Source organism: Podarcis liolepis (assembly GCF_965112155.1).
Source record: "Podarcis liolepis genome assembly, chromosome: 1".
NCBI classification, from domain to species: domain Eukaryota; kingdom Metazoa; phylum Chordata; class Lepidosauria; order Squamata; family Lacertidae; genus Podarcis; species Podarcis liolepis.
The window spans coordinates 61,064,791-61,085,740 of record NC_139554.1 but is presented as its reverse complement, the minus strand read 5'-3'; the positions used below and the strand labels follow the sequence as shown (position 1 = coordinate 61,085,740).

Here is a 20,950-nt window from a genome sequence, read left to right as displayed (position 1 = left end):
ACTTCTATGTGCAGGGATACATACACTGGCCTCTTCGTGCTTGTTCTATGGTGGTTCACACACTGGAAGATGCTGCGACATCATTATATCTGGCAGGCTTGTATTTTGTGAGAGAACAGAGATTGACTCCTCCTACATCTGGTTAACATGGGGACATCTCTGCAACCTCAACCTCAAATCCATACCATTGCCTCACTCCACTGCTATGGACAATGGGGTGTGGCGGTTGCTGTTACTCTATTTTGGAGCAGAGTGTTTTTCTGGGATGGTGAGTCTAGAATATGGCAGATGTTGTACCAGTGTAGTGAAAGCACAGCTCTTCTCCTGGTGTATGGGAATAAAGGATTGTTCTTTCCACATAGTACCGGTATATGCCCTCAAATACTACCACGTGTTTAAACTCATTAAACTTATGATAGGTATGCGATTCGCAACCTGAACAATTTCACTAAAGTAATGAAGAGAATATATATTTACAAGAGCAAGTACATGCAGTATCCAAAGTATACAACAAGTGGGCTACCAATATCAAATCAAGACTTTCTAATACAGTGGTACCTCGCAAGACGAATGCCTCGCAAGACGAAAAATGCGCAAGACGAAAGAGTTTTCCGTTTTTTGAGTCGTTCCGCAAGACGAATTTCCCTATGGGCTTGCTTCGCAAGATGAAACATCTTGCGAGTTCTTGCGAGTTTGTTTCCTTTTGCTTAAAGCCGCTAAGCCGTTAATAGCTGCTAAGCCGCTAAACCTCTAATAGCCGCACTTCGCAAGACGAAAAAACCGCAAGACGAAGAGACTCGCGGAACGGATTAATTTCGTCTTGCGAGGCACCACTGTAATCAGCCTAAAGTAATAAATAAATAAATACAGCGCTAAATATATATAAAATAAATACAGTTTAAGTTGGGTTGTTAAAAAAACACTTTACATTAAAATATAGGAAGCTGCCTTGAACTAGATTAGACTATTTGTCCAGCTATGCAAAGAAATGGCTAGCATTAACTACAATGAGAACTGTGAATTAATACTTTTACTATTATATCACATGGGAATACAAACAAAAGGCATAGATGGCTTTCTCATATCAAAATCACATAACATTATTTGATTTCATGTAGCATTCATCAGCTTAATCATTTAACCAATTCACACATGTAACTAGGCTTCTATATGCAGTGTCCTAGATTAGGGGGCACTTGCACAAATCTGCTGCGCAATGGAATTTAGGGTGGACAAACTTTCCTGGCTCCATTTTGCTTGTCTTCTGTAGACTGGCAAGGCCCTGCATTCCACTCTTTTTGTCTTCCGCTTTCCCCTGAGAATTCTATAATTGATTCCTTAGAAGCCAATTTCTAAATATTAAGGTGTATGCCTTCCCTGAGAGATTAATGGTAATCTAATGAGGTTTTGACTTACCCACAGCATTACTTCCCTTTCAGTATCAAAAATCACATTTTATAAAACGAACTGTGCCCACAGTTAAACCTTACCTCAGAGTTGCAAGGCAGTTCTGAATCTGTGTTTGATAAATTTTCAAATAAAGGTCCATTACTTTCTTCACCTAAAGAATACAGGAATAAAATTCATATTTACCTCAAATGTATGCTTCCCTAAAAAAATAACAATTCATGTTTGAAGTTAAAAAAAAATATTTAGAGCCCAATCTTATATATGTTTACTCAGAGCTAAGGCTTTCTGAGTTTAATGAGGCTTACTCTTTCTGTTCACATGTACTAACCAATAGGTGCCCTTGGCAGTCACATAACAACACAGACAATTCTGGCAGTGTAGCCATGCTTGCAATTCTGGGATACTGATTTCATATTTTAGTAGCTACATCCTGAGAGGCCACGATCATCCACAATAAGTAGAGCATCATGTACAGCAAAGGGAGGACAAGCGTGTTTTGCATCATAGGAAGCTGCCTTCTACTGAGTTATTGGTCAGCTAGCTGATTTGTGATGGCTCTCCACCCCTGCCTGGAGATGCCAGGGACCTTTCACACATAAAGCATGTGTTCTGCTAAAGTTACAGCCCTTCCTCACATCTGCGCAAACATACTGAATTGAGGCAAAAGTTAGGACAAAGGTAGGAGAGTGGGGGAGAGGGCGGGGGAAGGTGGGCGAGGAAGGGCTTGGCCTCCTCCATCCCTTCAAGATGGGGGGAGCTCAGCCCCATCCCAAAATACATTGGGGGGGCTGCAGGCACCTCAGCCCTATAAAGTTGGCACCTATGTGTACCAGCAACTCTGTTCAACACTCCACATAATCCACGAAGGTTTATGCCATAATAAATGGGTCAGTCTTTGAGATGCCACAATATTTTTTTTTGCTGTTTTTGCTGCAACAGACTAACATGTCAATCATCTCTAAATACATTGTTGTGCTTGTTTTGTAACCATTTCCTGAAAATGCAACTGGCCTTTCATTGTTAACGATTCAATGAAGAATCCTTTTTTTTGTGCTTCTCCAAGCAATGGGATCTTGTCTTTTGTACACTGAAAGAAGTATGAACCTTCAAGCAAAGATTATCCTGTATTCTGGCCACACTTGTACCCTACATAAAGTTTGTACATCTGAATCATTACATGAAGAAAAGCCACAGAACAACATGCATCCTAATAACTAACAGCAATGCAGGAATTCACATGAAGAACTTTCTTGTAAATGGGCTTTTCTCTGTTCACACTTTGTCCTGAGCTCAATAAAAGCTGTTTATTTTACCTGCAAGCATACAATGTCTAACAAATGGTTTTTAATGATACCAGCTGATGCCCTGATATCAGATTATATAATTTGCATGAGGTAAATAATCTTTCAAAAGTGATAATATGCATGAGAATATTTTATATCCTTATACCTTGCTGCTGTTCATTTAACTGTTTGCCAGCGAGAAAGAAAACAATTGAAACATCTATGTCTAGTATTCAATGAACTTCTTGCATACCAGTATGAAACACTGACCACAATTTACCTATTTCATATGGTCATGAAAGCTTTAAAATATGCATCAAGACCCCCACCTACTAGGAGTTTCCTGCTCAGTTTAACGAAGAAATTCTATTTCTACTGAAATCAATGGAGAAACTCAGACCTGTTCTTTGGAACTTCCTCCTTTTGCAAAACTGGTTGTTTTCCATGGCTTCAAAATTTCCATAAATTTTACATAAAGAAGAGCTTTATGTGCACAGTGGAGAGTCCAACAGCTTTGGATCATAGACCATTCATTTATGAGCCCAAATTATTTCACCATAATCCACCCCCCAAGTGTGCTTAGAATGGCAGCTTTGAATTTTTTTATTCCACTATGTTAAGCTTGTATTCATGAATCTAGTAGTATATGTAAATTGAAAGTTGTATGTTGAACATGCAATGTTATTTGCATACCTTGTTGAGTCATTGTGTAAACTGCCTTTGAAGTACCATCACATGGAACTGATTCTAATTCTCACATGCAACCTACACTTGATGCTTCCGTCACCAACTACCAAATATGCATGTGTGAACTCATGCTTAGGCTTTTGTCTTAAGCCCATTTATATGGAAGGCAATTCTGTGAAGTCAGTCTGTGAAACACTAAAAAAATATTAAATTTGGCTAAAGAAGAAACTTAATATCTTCTTGACTTACATCTCATTAGATAGAAAGGAGGGGGAAACTCAATTAAATTTCCTTTGAAATGTGTCTGAAACATATTGAGGTACTCTCTCAAGCACTCTCTCTAGCACATACTCACTTTATTTAATAAACTTTACATTTCACTTGGCTATAGTGAAACCGCTATATGGTTTACAAGAAATATTGTAATTATCAACAAAAACAGTTTATATTAAACATGTCAACATGTCTGGATAGGCTTGCCTGAACAAAAATGCTTTAAGCAGGCACTGAAACGTGTACAGCAAAGGTGCCTATGCAATGTCAAAACGCAAGGAACAGACATAGCACAAAGGAATTGAGTTTCCATTGTGCAATATCTGTTGCAGAACAAATCCTTAAAGAAATTATTTGTGTTCCTAAAGCAGAATGAAATCTACTTTCTGGCAAAGGAATTAAAACTGCCTGGAGAGAACACATAATAAATCTGATTCAAACCAGCTCTACCAAGAGACTTGTATCATTCTGTTGCTCTGAACATGTTGTTCTGTACCTACAGACCTCCCTGCCTTTGAGTGTAATGAACACTCTAAACTGGACGAATCTGAGTACAGTGGTACCTTGGTTGTCAAATGGCTTGGCTCCTGAACAAATCAGCTCGCGAACCCTGCAAACCTGGAAGTGAGTGTACCGGTTTGCGAACGTTTTTTGGAAGCCAAATGTCTTGATGCGACTTCTGCAGCTTCCAATTGAGTGCAGGAAGCACTCAAACTTGTTTGCTGAGCCACATTTGAACCCAACTTTGGTTTGGTTTGTACTTTGGTTCCCCTTGTTAGTGACAAAGACTTGCATAATTAAAGTCTTTCCTCAGGCCAAAACATGAGGTGAGAGGCTTTCAAATAGATCATCCCAGCAGAAGTTCTGTCATGTGGATATGGTTTAAGTGCCCTCTGTTTCTCCAATTTCTGATTTAGTCACTGTATCTCTTTGCTTGATATTTGTTCCTGTTCCTCATTTGGTTTTCAACATCCTGATTCAGAGCAAATCTCTTAATATCCTCTCCTAGTTCAACATACTGTGTGGAATCTTGTGCACACAGAAGCACTGCTGAAGCAACAGAAGTATCCACTAATGCAAGAAGAGGGGAGGTGATTTTTGCTGATGCCTCTTCTTCTGCACAATTTAAATTTTTGTGTGTTTCAAAATTCTTGATATATGCAAGCTACTTTAAAATAAACAAAATGGTGGTATATAACACCAGCGAAATTAGCTAAAATGTATAAAACAGTTAATAAATGCTAGAAATGTAAAGAAAAAGAGGGTACCTTTTAGCATAAGTGGTGAGAATGCAAGAAAGTGAAGGACTTCTAGGAAATGATTTATAATGAGATTAAAAAATGTTGAAATACACATTTGTTAAAAAACCAGAAGCCCTTCTGTTGGGTATGGTGGATACAGAAATTCATAAGAATGATTAAAAAAAATGTTTTTATGTGATAACTGCAGCAAGGATACTATTAGCCCAAAGATAGAAACAAGAAGAAATACCAACTAAAGAAGAGTAGCAAGAGAGATGGCGAGACTAACAGGGGAAATTCAGGACCAGACTTTCCTAAAGGAATGGAATAAGTTTTTGATATATTTGGAAAGCAATTGTAATCAATTGACATCACTTGTAGGGTTAAAAGAAGTTTTGTAAGGAGTGATTTATAAATTATTGTGAAAAGAATTAAGAATAGATGTACTGGAAATTTGAGTTTATAGCAATAATTATAGTAACAAATTGCATAATTAGAAAGGCTTTAGAAAACCATCAGTCGAGGTTGAAGGAAGTCTTAGGCTGTGATAGCCCAAAACTTTGAAATGATGTTTAAAAGGATGTTATGCTGTGTAAAAACCAATAAAAAAATTAAACAAAACAAAATAAAATAAACAAAATGAATTTGAAAATTCTATCTGAGATAATCTTGGGGACTAAGCGGAATAAAAATGAGATAATGAGTTACTGTATCTAATGCAATACAGTTTTGAAACTTTCAAAAGTGTAAATCCATAGATCCTTGTAGCAAATGTTTAATCTTTCACTCATATTATAGTTTCGGGTTACACTCAAAATAAAGTAAGAGCTGGCTACTGGCTGCTGGCTTTACTGTGGCCTTGCAAAGGTCTTTTTCTTCTTCTAAGTATCCATTTTCAGTTTGTAATTGTCAGCAGAATACATGTCAGGCTTGCTCCAAAGATGCTAAGTCTGGTCTTTCACATATCCTAACTTATAGTTAAGAAGAAGTTTTTGAATAGCAAACCACATTTCACTGTGTAATTTCAAAGTAAAGCTATGGAAAAATTAGAGGCCCAAAGAAGTTAAATTTAGGAGAGCTGCTTTTTAGCATGTGCCCCACCAAGCGTTTTCATGCCGCAGGGGCATTTGCCATCTCGCCACATTCTTGGTCGTTCTAAAAATCCCTAGGTATCACAAGAATCCTGTTGAGAGAAGCTATATCATCACTTGGAATGTCAAGCTATAAAACTGGACCACACCTAAAGTATTGTGGCTTCTGGAGAGTGTGTTCTCTGCAACTATTTTATCAGCAATAGATAACAAGAAGAAAATACTGACCCCATCAAGAATTTCAGATAACAAAATAAGCATGTGATTTCTTTAAATATCAAGCTTCTTTGTGCTCATGAGGTGAAATGGGGTGGGGAGAGGTGATATTCACAGATTCCCACTTTGCTATGTACTGCTTTTCTTTGCACAACCTACCACTTTGTTGCAAAGGTCCATCACACTTCTTTAGCAGATTGGCTCGGTACATAGGGCTTCAGAGGGAAAAAGAATTACCAAAAACCATTCCTCCTCTTTACACTAATGGAAGTATCCATTAGTGATGCGGGTGGCACTGTGGGTTAAACCACAGAGACTAGGACTTGCCGATCAGAAGGTCAGCAGTTCGAATCCCCACGACGGGGTGAGCTCCCGTTGCTTGGTCCCTGCTCCTGCCAACCTAGCAGCTCGAAAGCACAAAGTGCAAGTAGATAAATAGGTATCACTCCAGTGGGAAGGTAAACAGCGTTTCCGTGTGCTGCTCTGGTTCGCCAGAAGCAGCTTAGTCATGCTGGCCACATGACCCAGAAGCTGTCTGCGGACAAACGCCGGCTCCCTCGGCCAATAAAGCGAGATGAGCGCCGCAACCCCAGAGTCGGTCACGACTGGACCTAATGGTCAGGGGTCCCTTTACCTTTAAGTATCCATTGGATCAAAAAGCTTTTTGCAAGTGGAGTGATACAATCCATAAAATGGCAACCTGAGACTAGTGGGAATTAATTTATTCAACTGTATCTGTTTTCAGCCAGTAACTCTAAATATGTATAAGAAAGCCAAAGAAGCTAGTATTTCAAAGGCTGCAAAGTGTAAGAATATACACAAATTCCAGACCAGACAGCCAGACTGTCCCTTTCAGATTTCAGTGAAAGTTTAAGTCCTCAAAGTGTAAAGGAAGGTTCAATCCAATATTTATTGTAGTAGCATCTCTTGCAACTATGTCTTCACCACCTTGCATTATGTCTTTGCATTAGTTACTTTAATTATTATAGATCACAAATATTTCATATACAGTAAAAAAGTAATACTGAATTGTTTATTATTTTAAGTGTGCTTTACAGCCTTGACCTTGTTTCCCCTTATAGCAACTCTGCAGCATGCACCACTTATAGCAAAATATTGATTGAAAATATAAAAGCACTTTAATTCCTTGCCATTTGCAAGTGAATTGTGAGAGCAGGTCTTGCTATAGTTTCCAAGATCATGAATGACATCAGTTTGTAAAATAATGGCTAGCACTCTATGATATAAACCAATTCAAATCTCCCCTCTACTATAAATTCACTAGCAGGCCTTGCACAAGGTTTTATCTCTCAAATTCAGTCCCTAATCACAAATATGGTTACAGTATTTCTGACCTAAACTACAGGATAGTTGTAAAAGTTAGTGAGATAATGTATATGAAGTGCTATGATTATGCTGAAGTAGTGTATAATGACAATTGTATTGTTGAATACTGTGTACAGTAGGGTATACTTACAAATGTTAAATACATCTGGTGTTGACATCTATTGTCATCAGAGTGATATGTTCTTCATATACAGCCTATGTCTAAGTGACAAATGTATTTAAACAATGTCTGTCACAATGTTTAAGCAGCTGTTATAGTATCAATGAAAGTGGAACAGCCAAAAAAATTGACAAATGACCTCTCTTTTCAAACTCCGCAGTTAATATTCTTGTTTCAAAACTGAGAGTTTGTTTTTGTTTTTATGTTCTGTAACAAATGATGACAAAACAGGGTAGGAATAGTCCCTTCTTTTGGGACAATTTAAAAGCCGTGTGCAATAGCTAATCAGATCCCTAACTGGGTCATTCCTTCGTCTTGGTCACTTGATAGGAAAGTTGTTAACTGTTTCTTTATTTGACATCTTCAACATGTACATGTGGAGATTTGTGGCTATGAGCTAGAGACATCATATGCATAAAAAAACAAGGTCATCCTTGTTTAGTCATCATCCCAAGAGAACGTTAATTATTTCACGAGAGATGCTCAACAAACTGAAAATACATTTTCCTAAGTACTGGTCTGGGAATACACATACTATCCTATCTCTCAGTGTTGTTAGGAGGAGTATTGAGGGGTTAGCTACACGTTACAGGCAAACAATCCTGACACCCCAACACCCTTGAGAACTCTCTTCGTCTAATCAGACCCGGCTCCAGATTTTTTCAGTGTGTGAGATATGAATACCATATGAATATGTTGCTCCAAGGAGAGCTGTAAAATGACTTCAAGTCATGAGGAGGGACTGACCTGCTCCGCATTATTTTAATAAAGGCTTTAAAAACTTTGGCTTTTGATTCCATGCTATCCCAAGGGACTTTGATGATTTTTTACCCGTTTGTTAAGTTTATAGTGGTACAGTCAAACCTTGGTTGTTGAACAGTTCCATTTTTGAACATTTCGGCTCCTGAATGCTGAAAACCCGGAAGTACCGTATTTTTCGCTCTATAACACGCACCCGGCCATAACACGCACGTAGCTTTTAGAGGAGGAAAATCCATAGGCATGCCACCCGTAGGCATTCCTTCCATAACAAGCACAGACATTTCCCCTTACTTTTTAGGAGGAAAAAAAGTGAGTGTTATGGTGCAAAAAATACGGTAAATGCTCTGGTTTTCGAACATTTTTCAGAAGCCAAACGTCCAACACGACTTCCGCTTGAGTGCAATAAGCTCTTGCAACCAATCAGAAGCCATGCCTTGGCTGTCGAACATTTTGGAAGCCGCATTACATTCAACAAGTGAGGTTTGACTGTATGTTTATTGTTGATTTTTGGATTAGAATTTTATTCTTTACATTATAGCTGATTTGAACATTTTTAAAAATATGGTTCAACTATTGGTCTAGGACTGGGGGGACCAAGGTTCAAACACACACACACAGCCATGGCCCTTTCTTAAAAAAGAAAAGAAAAAACTAGAGAAGTAATTGGAATGCATCTTACTCTTTTCTGCTTGCCATTTCTCTATTCCAAATACAGTGGTACCTTGGGTTAAGAACTTAATTCATTCCGGAGGTCCGTTCTTAACCTGAAACTGTTCTTAACCTGAAGCACCACTTTAGCTAATGGGGCCTCCCACTGTTGCTGCTGAGTGATTTCTGTTCTCATCCTGAAGCAAATTTTTTAACCAGAGGTACTATTTCTGGGTTAGCAGAGTCTGTAACCTGAAGCGTCTGTAACCCAAGGTACCACTGTAGTGAACAACAGTTTCCCCCATTAAAACAAGCTATTTCTGAAGTAGAAGGAAAGCATCCATCTATTTCTGAGGTAGAAGGAAAGCATCCATCAATGCTTCCTTTCTGCCCCTACATATGGCTACAGGGCTGTTATATGCATTAGTATATAAATAACAGTTAGCCCCAGAGATACTATCAGTGCTTCCAGATGTGGACAATCAGCAGCACCCAATCATTCCTGGTCTACTTAAAGCTGCAAATGAAATAGCAACTCTGTTTCCAGACTTATGGAATCCAAGAAATATTCTGCATCCATGTGGGTAGTTCCCCTTTCCCCAGTCCCAAATTTCTGGGAATGTTACATGGACCACAGTGCAGGTGAAAAGTCAAATGCTCCCGCCCCATTTGCTGCACTCGCAATAAGTATATGCCTTCTGCTGCAATTTGGGGCTGGGTAAAAGAAATAGATATTGTCAGGGGTTCAGGAGCAGAGGCAAGGGCAAGGGAGGAAACAGAGAGCGAAGGGGAGGAGGCAGAAGAAAAGATGAGTGATGACGACGACCCGAGATCTCCGAGTCTTTCCAGTGAATCAGAGGATTCACAGAAAGGAGCACCAGTGGCCAGGGCAAGGGGGGAGTCTGGGGGGGCACCCCAGGAAGATAGAGCCAGAGGGGACTCAGAGGAGAGCAGTTGGAAATCGGGACCAGCGTCACCGCCAGAGAACAGGGAAGAGGAAGGGAGCCAGGGGGCAAGCGCTGGCAGCTCACAACAGGAGGGAGGGCACGAGTCAGGAGTGGCCACACCTCCATCGGGGAGCGAAGAGACGGTTAGATGGAAGGTGGAAGGTTGGGCGCGCGCGCCAAGTTCAAATGCACAGGAAGGCGGCGCAGTAGGCAGCCCGGAAAGGGAGCCAGGTCCTAAAGCCCGGCGCAAGGAGACAGGAGGGTCCGGGGGGTCAGCGTCAGAAGAATCCCGGAGGGAGGAGACCCCGGGGGGCAGAGGGACCCAGAGGAGAGCAGTCAGGCGGAAAAGGTGGAGCAGGGCGAGGATATTAAGTTGGTGTACAAGGGGCGGAGATTCAGACGGAGCTTCGCCGATCTAGCTACTAGACGTAGAGTTGCACACAGCAGCTTGAGAATGGAAACTGTAACTCAATAAAGAATGACCGCTGGCTAGCGTGATCCTCTGTGAGCTAGGATCTTGAAGCAACTCTGACAGATATGAAGGCAATATTATTTGGAAAGGGGATGGTGAAAACGATAGAAATGATTGTTAGAAAAGAGACGAAGCATATGAAAGGAAATGGCTACAGCAAGCTATGAAAGACCACAGCTGGCTCCAACAGTTGCACCATAAACCATCTATCCCTAGGGAAATTCAATACAGTGTTAAAGGAGGCATAATTTCTGAACATGGGGGGAGGGAAGGAAGCTAAGCAGGGGAAATATAGGAGCAGGGCATTTTGTTGACAATACCAAGCTAATGCTCTGTAAAAATGAATGAAAACAGTTGACTATTTCACAGTAAAAGCCCAGTGTGGAAACAGTTTATATGTGAAACACTCTGAACTTGTACAAAAATAAAATCTATAAAACATTAGTAATTATGGCTATGGCTTATGCCTACCTTCCATTCTTTGCCTCCTTTCCCCCTCTGCACTCCTAGCCTGCTCTCTCTCTCCTGCATGCATGTCAGCTGATCAGTGAAAATTTGAAGCCTTTGAAGCTGAGGCCACACCCTCCTCTTTACAGGCTACTTTCAGAGAGTCAGGCTGATTCTATTCCCCCCTCCCACAGCCAATGACTCAGTGTTCCATGGCTATTGGAGATGCTCTGTCCTCACTGGGTTTGAGGGTGGGAGGAATAGTTTCTCCTTGTGGTCTATCTATATCTATAGCTATATGGAGGGGGGGAGGAGAATTGTACTTCTGCATCTCTTTAGATTCCCCCAAGTATGCTTGTGAGATGAGAGTGCTTTTTTATTATTGCTTAAGGGTTGGAGCTCATCCAAAAATATTGCTTCAATATTGCTCAACTAGAGCACAGCTAGAGCCTTCATAGCTCACAATATTATCATGGATAATTTCAAATATAGGTATGTCACAATTGCAACTGAAATTGTAATTATTCTGGCTCATCTGCAAGAACATTAGTTGCCAATACAGGTATGTCATAATTGCAACTGAAATTGTAATTATTCTGGCTCATCTGCAAGAACATTAGTTTGATAAACAATAAACCAGAAACATGGACTTCTGGATTACCATGGAATGGCAGTGGATGGTGAGCTGTTTTCTCCATGAATGGGGAGCTTGTCAGGAGAGCCTTGGGGGAAGCACGAAGATGGCGTGCACCCCCCAAATAAACCCCATAAGGCATGAGAATTAGTAATTGATTGGTTGCAATATCACCAAATTAATGAAGTGTTTAAGATGGATAAAAACAAAACCTCCCAGTTCGAAAGGGAACTGTTAGAAAATAAAACTAAGTTAATTTCTAAAATGTATAAACTTTTATTAGATTGGCAAACAAAAGATGGAACAGGTCAAATTGGTTATGATTCACTAGGTGAAGGATTTTGGTTATAATATTGAATTAGTAGCATGGGAGAGATTATGGACAATAGGATTAAAATTGACAGCCTGTTTGAAAGAAAACTATATGAAAATGATGTATCGTTGGTACTTAACTCCTAGTAAATTAGCTAAAATGTATAAATCAAAGTCTAAAACCTGCTGGAAATGTAAAGAGAAAGAGGGCACATTTTATCACATGTGGTGGTCATGTAAGATGATAATAGACTTCTGGGAAATGATAAACAACGAATTGAAAAAAATGCTAAAAATAAGGTTTGTTTAAAAAAACCCAGAAGCTCTTCTTTTAGGTATTTTAGGTCCAAGGATCCTGAAGGACCACACAAAATTATTCATACATGCAACCATGGCTGCATGGATGATGTTAGACCAGAGATGGAAAGAAGGCACAACTCTGACCAAGGAAGGGTGGCAGATAAAACTGATGAATTATGCCAAGATGGCAAAACACAGGAAGAATTAGAAACCAGGAAGAACCTGACTTTAATAAAGAATGGGGGAAGTTTATTATTTATTTTTTAAAAATACTGTAAACAATTATCTCATTGGTAGGATTGACAGAAAACTTGTAGTAAAAATTCGAACTATGGAGTGATAAAGGATTTATAAAAATAGAGCTACAGAAGAGATGCAGAGGGGGAAATTATTATATGAAGATCCATGAAGGTGGGGAGGTACCGTATTTTTTGCTCTATAAGACTCACTTTTTCCCTCCTAAAAAGTAAGGGGAAGTGTGTGTGCATCTTATGGAGTGAATGCAGGCTGTGCAGCTATCACAGAAGCCAGAACAGCAGGAGGGGTTGCTACTTTCACTGCACAGCGATCCTTCTTGCTGTTCTGGCTTCTGAGGTTCAGAATATTTCTTTTCTTGTTTTCCTCCTCCAAAAACTAGGTGCGTCTTGTGGTCTGGTGCGTCTTATAGAGCGAAAAATACAGTAAGTCAAAGGGGATTTTATGTTTGTAGGGTTTTTTTAGTCTGTTTGTAAAATTGAAAATGCAAAAAATAAAATTTTAAGCTGCTGAATAAAATGAAGAAGAAACCAGAAACTTGAGAACCGTATGAAGGAGACAAAACAAAACTAAGAGCTGACAGAGTTAAAGAATTTCTGGACAAATGCATGTTTCCAAACTTGCATTTGGCAAGAAAACAATTATACAGATAAATATAAATAGTGTTTGGGATGGTTACACTAGTTTAGAACAAAATCACTCAGATTATTTGTCTGTCCTCACCATGTCCCTGTACTAGCTTTCAAAACAGCAGGCAAAGAGCACGACTACCAAGTTTTTGATCTAATATCTGCACTAATCCTAAAATCATCTGTACCATAAGGCTGAGATGTCCCTGACTCAGTTTCATTCACTGCAACTGAAAACCTTGCCCAAAAGGCTTAACAGTGAATGTGCAGTTCTACTTGATGTGAGTCAGCACCACAGCAAGGCTATATTTGGTCAGAACTAGCAACAAAAGTTTCCCTCCCCTTTCCCTGTAGGAAGTTGCTACTTTAGAACTAATGATTTTACATCAATATTGTGTCCATGAACTAAAGACCTCATTCTCAAATTTGTATGGGTAGGGTAAAACAGACTTCAATATATATAATGCCAGTGCCTTAAATATGTCCCCGTTTTCACAAAACTAATCCAGATGCAAATACATTTCTTTCAGACTAGAATACTGACAGACTGACTCAGTTTTAAAACTCAGTATTTTTCTACAGCAGAACAAACATGTATTTTGAATAACATGGAAGCAGTACTGTTTATTTGAAGGAATAGTAGTCAGTGGAAACTTGTCTGTTCCAGGTTCCTGTTCCCCCCCCCCCCTTTTCATGATGCCCACTGGATGATGACATCATAATAATATATAGGGTTGGCTGACATGGTACCAAATTGGAAATTTCATGTGCCAAATCCACATCAAAGAACAGGCATTGAGAGACCTTACCCCTTTTGTGCTATTGTTGGACTCTCCCCAAAATGACAGAACAGGGTTGAGTGTGTCTAGACTGTACAGCATGCTAATCTTAATAGATACAGATATAGCTGATGGTCTAAGGCAGATGTGGGAAACTGACAAATTACTATCAGTAGAGATGACTGGACCTCAACATGGGGGAAATTTGTTCTGAAATCTGCCTTGGCCTCAACAGAAGAGGTAGCACTTAAAACATTGTAAAAATGCCATCTCACACCTATACATTTGGCTCATATTACTTCCTGACATTCTGCTGAAGAGGCTGCAGAGCATTATGCTTGAATCAACATATTATGGGGTGTGTGGAGGGGGGGGTGAGAATGGTTCGATTCTGTGAGGAAGTATTTGTTGAAATAAAAGCAGTTATTGGACAAAACACATTGAAATGTCCAGAGCTAATCCTGCTCAATTTTTTGCTATGGGAGACAACATTAACTTACATTTCCAACCCCTAATAAGTCATCTTTTACTAGCAGCCAGGCTGATAATAAAAAGATACTGGAAAAAATCAGATGGTGCTTCTTTGACAAACTGGTACAATAAAGTACGATAAAAAGCACTAATGGAAAAAGTGACTAATAAAATAAAAATGTTACAAGGTTCAAAGCATAAAGATTCTTTTGCAACTGATTGGTACAAATTTATTATGTATACAGCTAAAAATGAAAACAGAGGACGCCCTTCATGTTATAAGACTTTTTGGTTAGAAGAGCTGTATGTTGCCTTTGATGCAAATAAATGGGACAGGAAGTGATAGCAACACGCAGTGTTACAAACTCAGATATATAATCTAGGTGCCAAGTGGCTCCTTAAACCAAGGTTACAGTCACGAAAATGGAATGTCTAATTGCCATTTTTGGGTAAAAGAGCTCTAAAATCTTATTTTTCAAATGATGGATTGACTATGTGGCTAGTTAAGAACTTTGAGAACTTGAAGAAAAGTCACTTGATCCAGGTCCAGTCCATGAATATATTGGCCTTTTCCGACCACCTTTTTTTTCTTAAAGGTGACTGAACCTGTGTAGGCTGCACAGAAAAAGCATTTTGGTTCCAGAAATTCATTCCGATTTGTGCATTTGAAATATAGCTGATAGAATTCTACAGGATGGGGTATTATTATGTGAAAACAAGCCAGATCCAATGATTCCCAGGCATGCACCTCCAGATGGTGGAGATGTCAGGCACCATCCTGGCACTCAGGCATCTTCACTTGGTTGCAAGTGGTCAAAAACCAGGTGCAAAGTGAGCCTGGCATCTGGCTAATTTCAAACACTGCTTTCACAATGCAGAACCATGAGACCTATTTTGTGATTGTTTATCCTGGCCCTTCAATGGTCTCTGCTCGGAATATGACTCCTGTGGAACTTTTATAGCCACATTTCTGGGCCTTGAAGGAATCAGAAAGCTATTGAAGTATAGCCATATCTCCTAGCCTTAAAGAGATATAAGAAGCAGGTAAAACAGCATTCCAGGGCATCTTTGGAGGCAAGGAAAGAGGCAATGGATGAATAAGTTAGGGAAGGGGGTGACTTTGGACCTAGGAAGTTGACAGTAGAATGAAAGCTAGAAGTAGGGGAAGAGTAGATAGGGAGTAGAGGCATCATTTGCTCACTTTGCTGAAAACCTCCTTGAGGCCCTTATTACTTTGCTCTTTTCAATTGCTTTCAGGCTCATACTATATCAGTTTTTAAGGTATGTGGTTGAGGTCTGCCTTTCCAGGCTTTTCCTGGAAATTAGCATAGTCAACTGAAGTGTTCCACTAGCACAAAGACACATGACTTAGAATTTGAACCCCTTTGCCTTCTCCTCTCCCCATGCATCCTGTGCGTGCCCCATAAATCTGTTCTAGAAGATTGTGGGAGCCCCCAGAAAAAAATAGGGGTTGCACAGGGAGTGAATAAGCTCCATTGCACAACTAAAAGTAATTGCTCTAGTGAAACTGTTTAATTGAATACCACACATGGTCTCAGTTTCCACAAGAGTGCCTTTTCTGCTTCATTCTTTCACTACCTAACAGAGGGGAACTTATACTTCTGTGCAGTGCATGACTGAGAGAACACACCTGCATGTAAGTGATTATGTGTATGTGCAAGTGTTGTGTGTAAGTGTACACGACAGAAAAATCACACATGAAGTATGCTGGCAATTACAAAAGACAGGATGTCAGAGCTGCTAGAACTCTGACTTCAGTTTTATTCAAAGATGACACCTATCCCAAACACAGTCTGGGATGCCATGGAATGCTTTAAAAAACTTTCAAGTCAACGGCCAGTGAGACAGAAAGTTCAGTGTGTTAGTGATTGGAATGGAACCAGTGAACATCAGTACATTTCTAGCTTGCATTATACTTTAATAATGGGTTCCTTTAATGATTAAGTAATGATGGAGGAAAGATGCTAGGCAAAAATTGATGCAATGGATTTTTTTCCTGGCTTAGTAACTGCTTTGGGAATGGCATCAACTATGCACTTTGTAAATATTCACTTTAGCTTAGTCATAGCAGTAACTTCATCTCAGACACTTACGAGAAAAATACTCCAATTTGGAAGTCATTATGAAAGTGCTTAGTAAGTCTATTTTAGGCAGTATTTAATTTACAAAATAATGTTTTCCAGCATGATGATAACACCACACTCTGACCTTCACATTATGTTGGTTCACTTGATCTATCTTATAAAAGGGAATGAAAACTAAGTATCTTGAAAGAAGGGATGATGCGTTCCCTCCCCCAACCCTAGATTTTACTGTCATTTTTTAAGTTGACTAGTAGTATACACATACACACACCAGAACTTCACACATACAAAAATACATTATTCACTTCTCTACTGCTATGACCCGGTTGCCATAGCTACCACCAAACAACAACAAAACAACACGGCTTTCCACTTCCACACTCAGTTTTTCTCCTTCCTCACCCCAGCCAATTTCGTTATTTCCATATTTTAGCCTAGCCTACAGAATGACCTGCCAGGCATACTATCCTATTCTCTTCTTTGTCACCACTCTGGGATAACGAAGATGGTACCTGCAGCAGCATTGTTCTTTGTTGCTTTGCTGAATGATGCCACCCTCCATTGTCACTGCAACCCAGCCAGGCAAGCATATGAGGATTGGGGGAGGCTGAAGCCAAGGAAGGAACAGGTGGCAGCAACCAGTCCAGAGCTCAACAGCAAAGCACTAAAGAAGTACCTGCAGGAGGTGCTATTATTTTCATTTCCCTCCTGAAGCCACCAGAGTTGTTTGGGGAGGAGGCAAAGGTGCCCTCTAGCCTTGAGAAGGACCTGCATCCATTCCCCAGTGCCATGTCTAGCTTAGCTATACAGTGGTGCCTCGCAAGACGAAAAGAATCCGTTCTGTGATTCTCTTCGTCTAGCGGTTTTTTCGTCTTGCGAAGCAAGCCCATTGACGGATTAGTGGATTAGCGCTATTAGCGCCTTATCTGCTGATCGGATCAGCTGATAAGCGGCTTAGCGGCTTAGAAAAAGGGGGGAGGGGGAAAAAACCAGCAGGAACTCGCAAGACATTGTCATCTTGCGAAGCAAGCCCATAGGAAATTCGTTTTGCGAAGCACCTCCAAAACAGAAAACTCTTTCGTCTAGCGAGTTTTCCGTCTTGCGAGGCATTCGTCTTGCGGGGCACCACTGTAGTATCCATTCCATTTCACCTCGAGGTGAAAGTCCTGAAAGTATCAGTTCAAAGGCAGTGACATAATTTTCAATTTGCATTTAATGGAGGCAAGAACTACCAGGCAAATAATCATAGCATCTGGTAGAGTGGGAGCTGAGCTTCCTCTCCAATACTGGCATCACTGCAGCTTACCGGGGCAGGGCTGGGTGGTATCAAGGTTGGGCTGCGACAGACTCCATCAGTGGCCACAAACACCCAATGTCATCACTATCCTGCCCTGTCCAACCAAGCACTGGTGTCAGGAGGGTGTCTCCAAGCTATACCATACCAGTCACTACTGGGAGTAGTTTTACAGCATGTAGAAGGCGAGTAACATCCAGACCCCTACTTTCTAACTTGTGTTTAAAACTTTTGTAGTAAAAAGGCCCAAAGCTTAGTATCGGTGAAAGACAATTTGCTCATATGTCCTCTATTGTTGCACCACTGGGAAACCAACTCCTGCCTTCATCTATAGCTTCGTAATGAAGCAGGTTTCTTTCTCATGCTGGGTCAACCATGTCAAAGGTGCTTTTAGGGTCATGTATGAAAATGTTTTTTGCCTCTATTTCTTCTCCTTTACAGGTCTACTTTTCACAGGTTATGTGCTGTGTTTAACAAAGGTGGCCTTGTGAGAACCAAATCATGTTTTGAAGAGGCTCTCAATTTCACAGAGCTGAGCCGTTTCTTTTAAATTACAATGCAATGCTCAAAACGCTGCAGGAAAATAAGTTCATTTGCAAAGCTAACAAATAGTATAATCCACATTAGGGCAATACCTGTGTTAGGCTAACCCCAATGCCAAAACCAGTGTGCAAACTTTCAACTCAAAAGCTTGCACACTATTTAGGGATATTTTGGCTGGCATGCTCAAAGTATTGCCTTAAGATAGGCTGTTATTTTTTCCTTATGGGCCACCTTTATTTTATTTTTGTTTAGAACAGAGATCACCAAACTAGGTGGCCCTAAGGTATTTTTGCAAAATCACTAGTTCTTGCATTTTGCAGGGGGAGATATTTTATTTTATTTTTGCAATGGTAGGCACTTCCTTCACTCATGAAGGGCCTTTTCTGAATGTGTGTGTGAGGGTTCTCAACTATGCTCTCTGTATGACTGAGAGACATACACTTGGGCAGACAGAGTGGGAAATGTGTGTGAGAGAGATAGTTAGTTATGCATGTCTGTCTGTGGTCTATATGTATGTGCTGTGTGTGTGGCCAGCTTGTATATTTTTCCTGGTACAGGGGCATGCTCCCTGTTCTTAGCGTGAGTGTGTTCAGTGGGTGGGTGTGATCTGCACAATCAGGGCCAGCAGGACATATATGACTACCCACAGCAAGAATGGAGGGAAGGGAGCAGCTATTATTTTGTGTTATGCCATGCTCCCTATGGCAACCACTTTAAGAATGGCACCCATAAAGGTAAAGGTAAAGGGACCCCTGACCATTAGGTCCAGTCGTGACCGACTCTGGGGTTGCGCCGTTGATCTGGCTTTATTTGCCAAGGGAGCCAGCGTACAGCTTCCGGGTCATGTAGCTAGCATGACTAAGCCGCTTCTGGAGAACCAAAGCAGTGCACAGAAATGAATGGCACCCACAGAACTTTGAAATGTGTCTGCTGGTCCAAAAAGGTTAGCAGCTTCTGGTGAAATAATAGCAGCTTTCAGAAAATGATATGAAGGCCTTGGCATGGGCTGGTCAGACGTTCCACCTTTTTTTTTTTTTTTTTAAGAAGGGGAAAGTTCAATCATGGCCATCAGCCTTAGCTTCATTATCTCTGATGCACCCTGGTGAATTGGCAGTTGGAACAGCCTTGGGAGCCCCATGATCTCAACAAGGCCTCACTCTCTCACCTTTCCGCAACGGTGCCACATGGAAAACACCGCACCTTCCCATGTTTCTGGTCAAAGCTTTGGGTGACATAGGCTTATAATGCGGCCGTCCTACGATCTGCTGAAGGAAGAACCCTCCCGTAGAAATCTACTGGCGACAGAGCCCTTCGGTTTGGTTCAACCCCTGGGAACGGCTTGAAGAGGCCTCTGGAGCCGGAGTGAACTGTGGAGCCGCTTCCCTCTGAGGAAAGGGGGGAGCCGCCCTCCCTCCTTGCACGGCCGCCTGGGAATTCCGCTAGCCTCGCTCCTTCTCGCCCACCCGAGGCGCGCCTTTTTCTCCGGGCTCACCCTTCCTCCCCACACCGCAGGTGCCCACATGGAAAAAGTGAGCCTGAGGCGACGCATTTCAGCCAAACACCGGGCGGCGGAATGAATAGCCGCGGCCAGCCCCGCCCGCCAAGAACCAGGCCGGGATCCTCCACCTCCCAGCTGCACCCGGCCCGGTTTTGTCGGTCTCTGGGTGGGGGGTGGGGAGAAGCTGCGCCTTCAGCACCGGACAGGGAGCGCGAGCGGGGCAAGGGAAGCCCCGGGATTCCCAGGCATTGGCCCAAGCGCCGCCTCAGGAGCCGGAGTGGAGAAAGGGAAGTTTCCCCCCGGCAAACTGGCGAGCGACCAAGACCCCCCCCCGCGCGCGCCCCGCTTCCCTCCCGGTGGCTTTACTCACCGTCATTGGCCAGACCCATCTCGATGAGGGTCTCATCCTTCTTGCCCACTCGGTTCATGGCTGCTCGGGAGAGGCGGGCGCGCAGGCTAGCCAAGCAGCCTTGCCCGCTAGAGAGAGCCAGTGTGTGGGAAGAAGGGGGGGGGGGGGAGGCGGGCGGGCAGAGCGCGAGCGCGAGCGCGCCGCCCCCAGCCTTTCCTCTCTCGCGCGCTCTCTCCACCCTCGCCCGCCCACCGCTTATCTCTTCGCCCTGGAATCCCAGAGGGGCAGCGGACGACCTAATTAGTGTTCGCCGGCAGAGCTCAAGGAACGGGTGGGAGGGAGGGCGCGCGCGGAGATGGGGGGGGGAGGTTAAATTGCTTCAAGGGGAGGTGCCTCGTGCGGCCCTGGAAGCTGAGCAGGGGAGGAAAGGGAGGGGGCGAGAACGCGTGAGTCGGGGTCTGCGCGCGCTGCCAAGGTTCGGACTCGGGTTACTCCTGCGGATTGCGTCATGGGGGAGGGGGGGAGGCGCCGAGGCTTTGCTCCTTGCGCTCTCTCACTCTCTCGAGCTCCACACCCTTTTCCTGTTGAGTCTTTCGGCGCTGATGCTGCTGGCTGTTCTCTTCTCTCTCTCTGAGCAAGCTCACACCCACGTGCTGCATTAGGAGAGAGGCATTCTCAAGAGTATAGTCACCCGTCCTCCACCCCCTCCTCTTTCACAAAGGCGAATATTTTTCACTTCCACTTGAGTGTTATTATATTTTTATTTTTACGGCCATCTTCAAATATCTCAAAGGCCA

General features: G+C 41.9%; 1 protein-coding gene across 11 annotated transcripts in view; it reads right to left on the bottom strand.

Moving 5' to 3' along the window:
• The window catches only part of ANO5 (anoctamin 5), a 67,919-nt gene extending 47,208 nt beyond the window's left edge, over positions 1-20,711 (bottom strand). For 8 of the 11 annotated variants that reach the window (XM_083463550.1, XM_083463553.1, XM_083463554.1 and 5 more), the window contains exons 1-2: positions 20,175-20,490; positions 1,491-1,561 (exon numbers count right to left, since the gene is read on the bottom strand). In XM_083463550.1, coding sequence (XP_083319676.1) covers positions 1,491-1,561; positions 20,175-20,232 — 129 coding nt within the window. In that variant the 5' untranslated portion in view covers positions 20,233-20,490. Of the gene's footprint in view, positions 1-1,490; positions 1,562-20,174 lie in introns of all 11 variants that reach the window. The other 3 variants (XM_083463551.1, XM_083463552.1, XM_083463558.1) reach the window with 2 other exon arrangements.
• Positions 20,712-20,950: the final 239 nt, after the last annotated feature.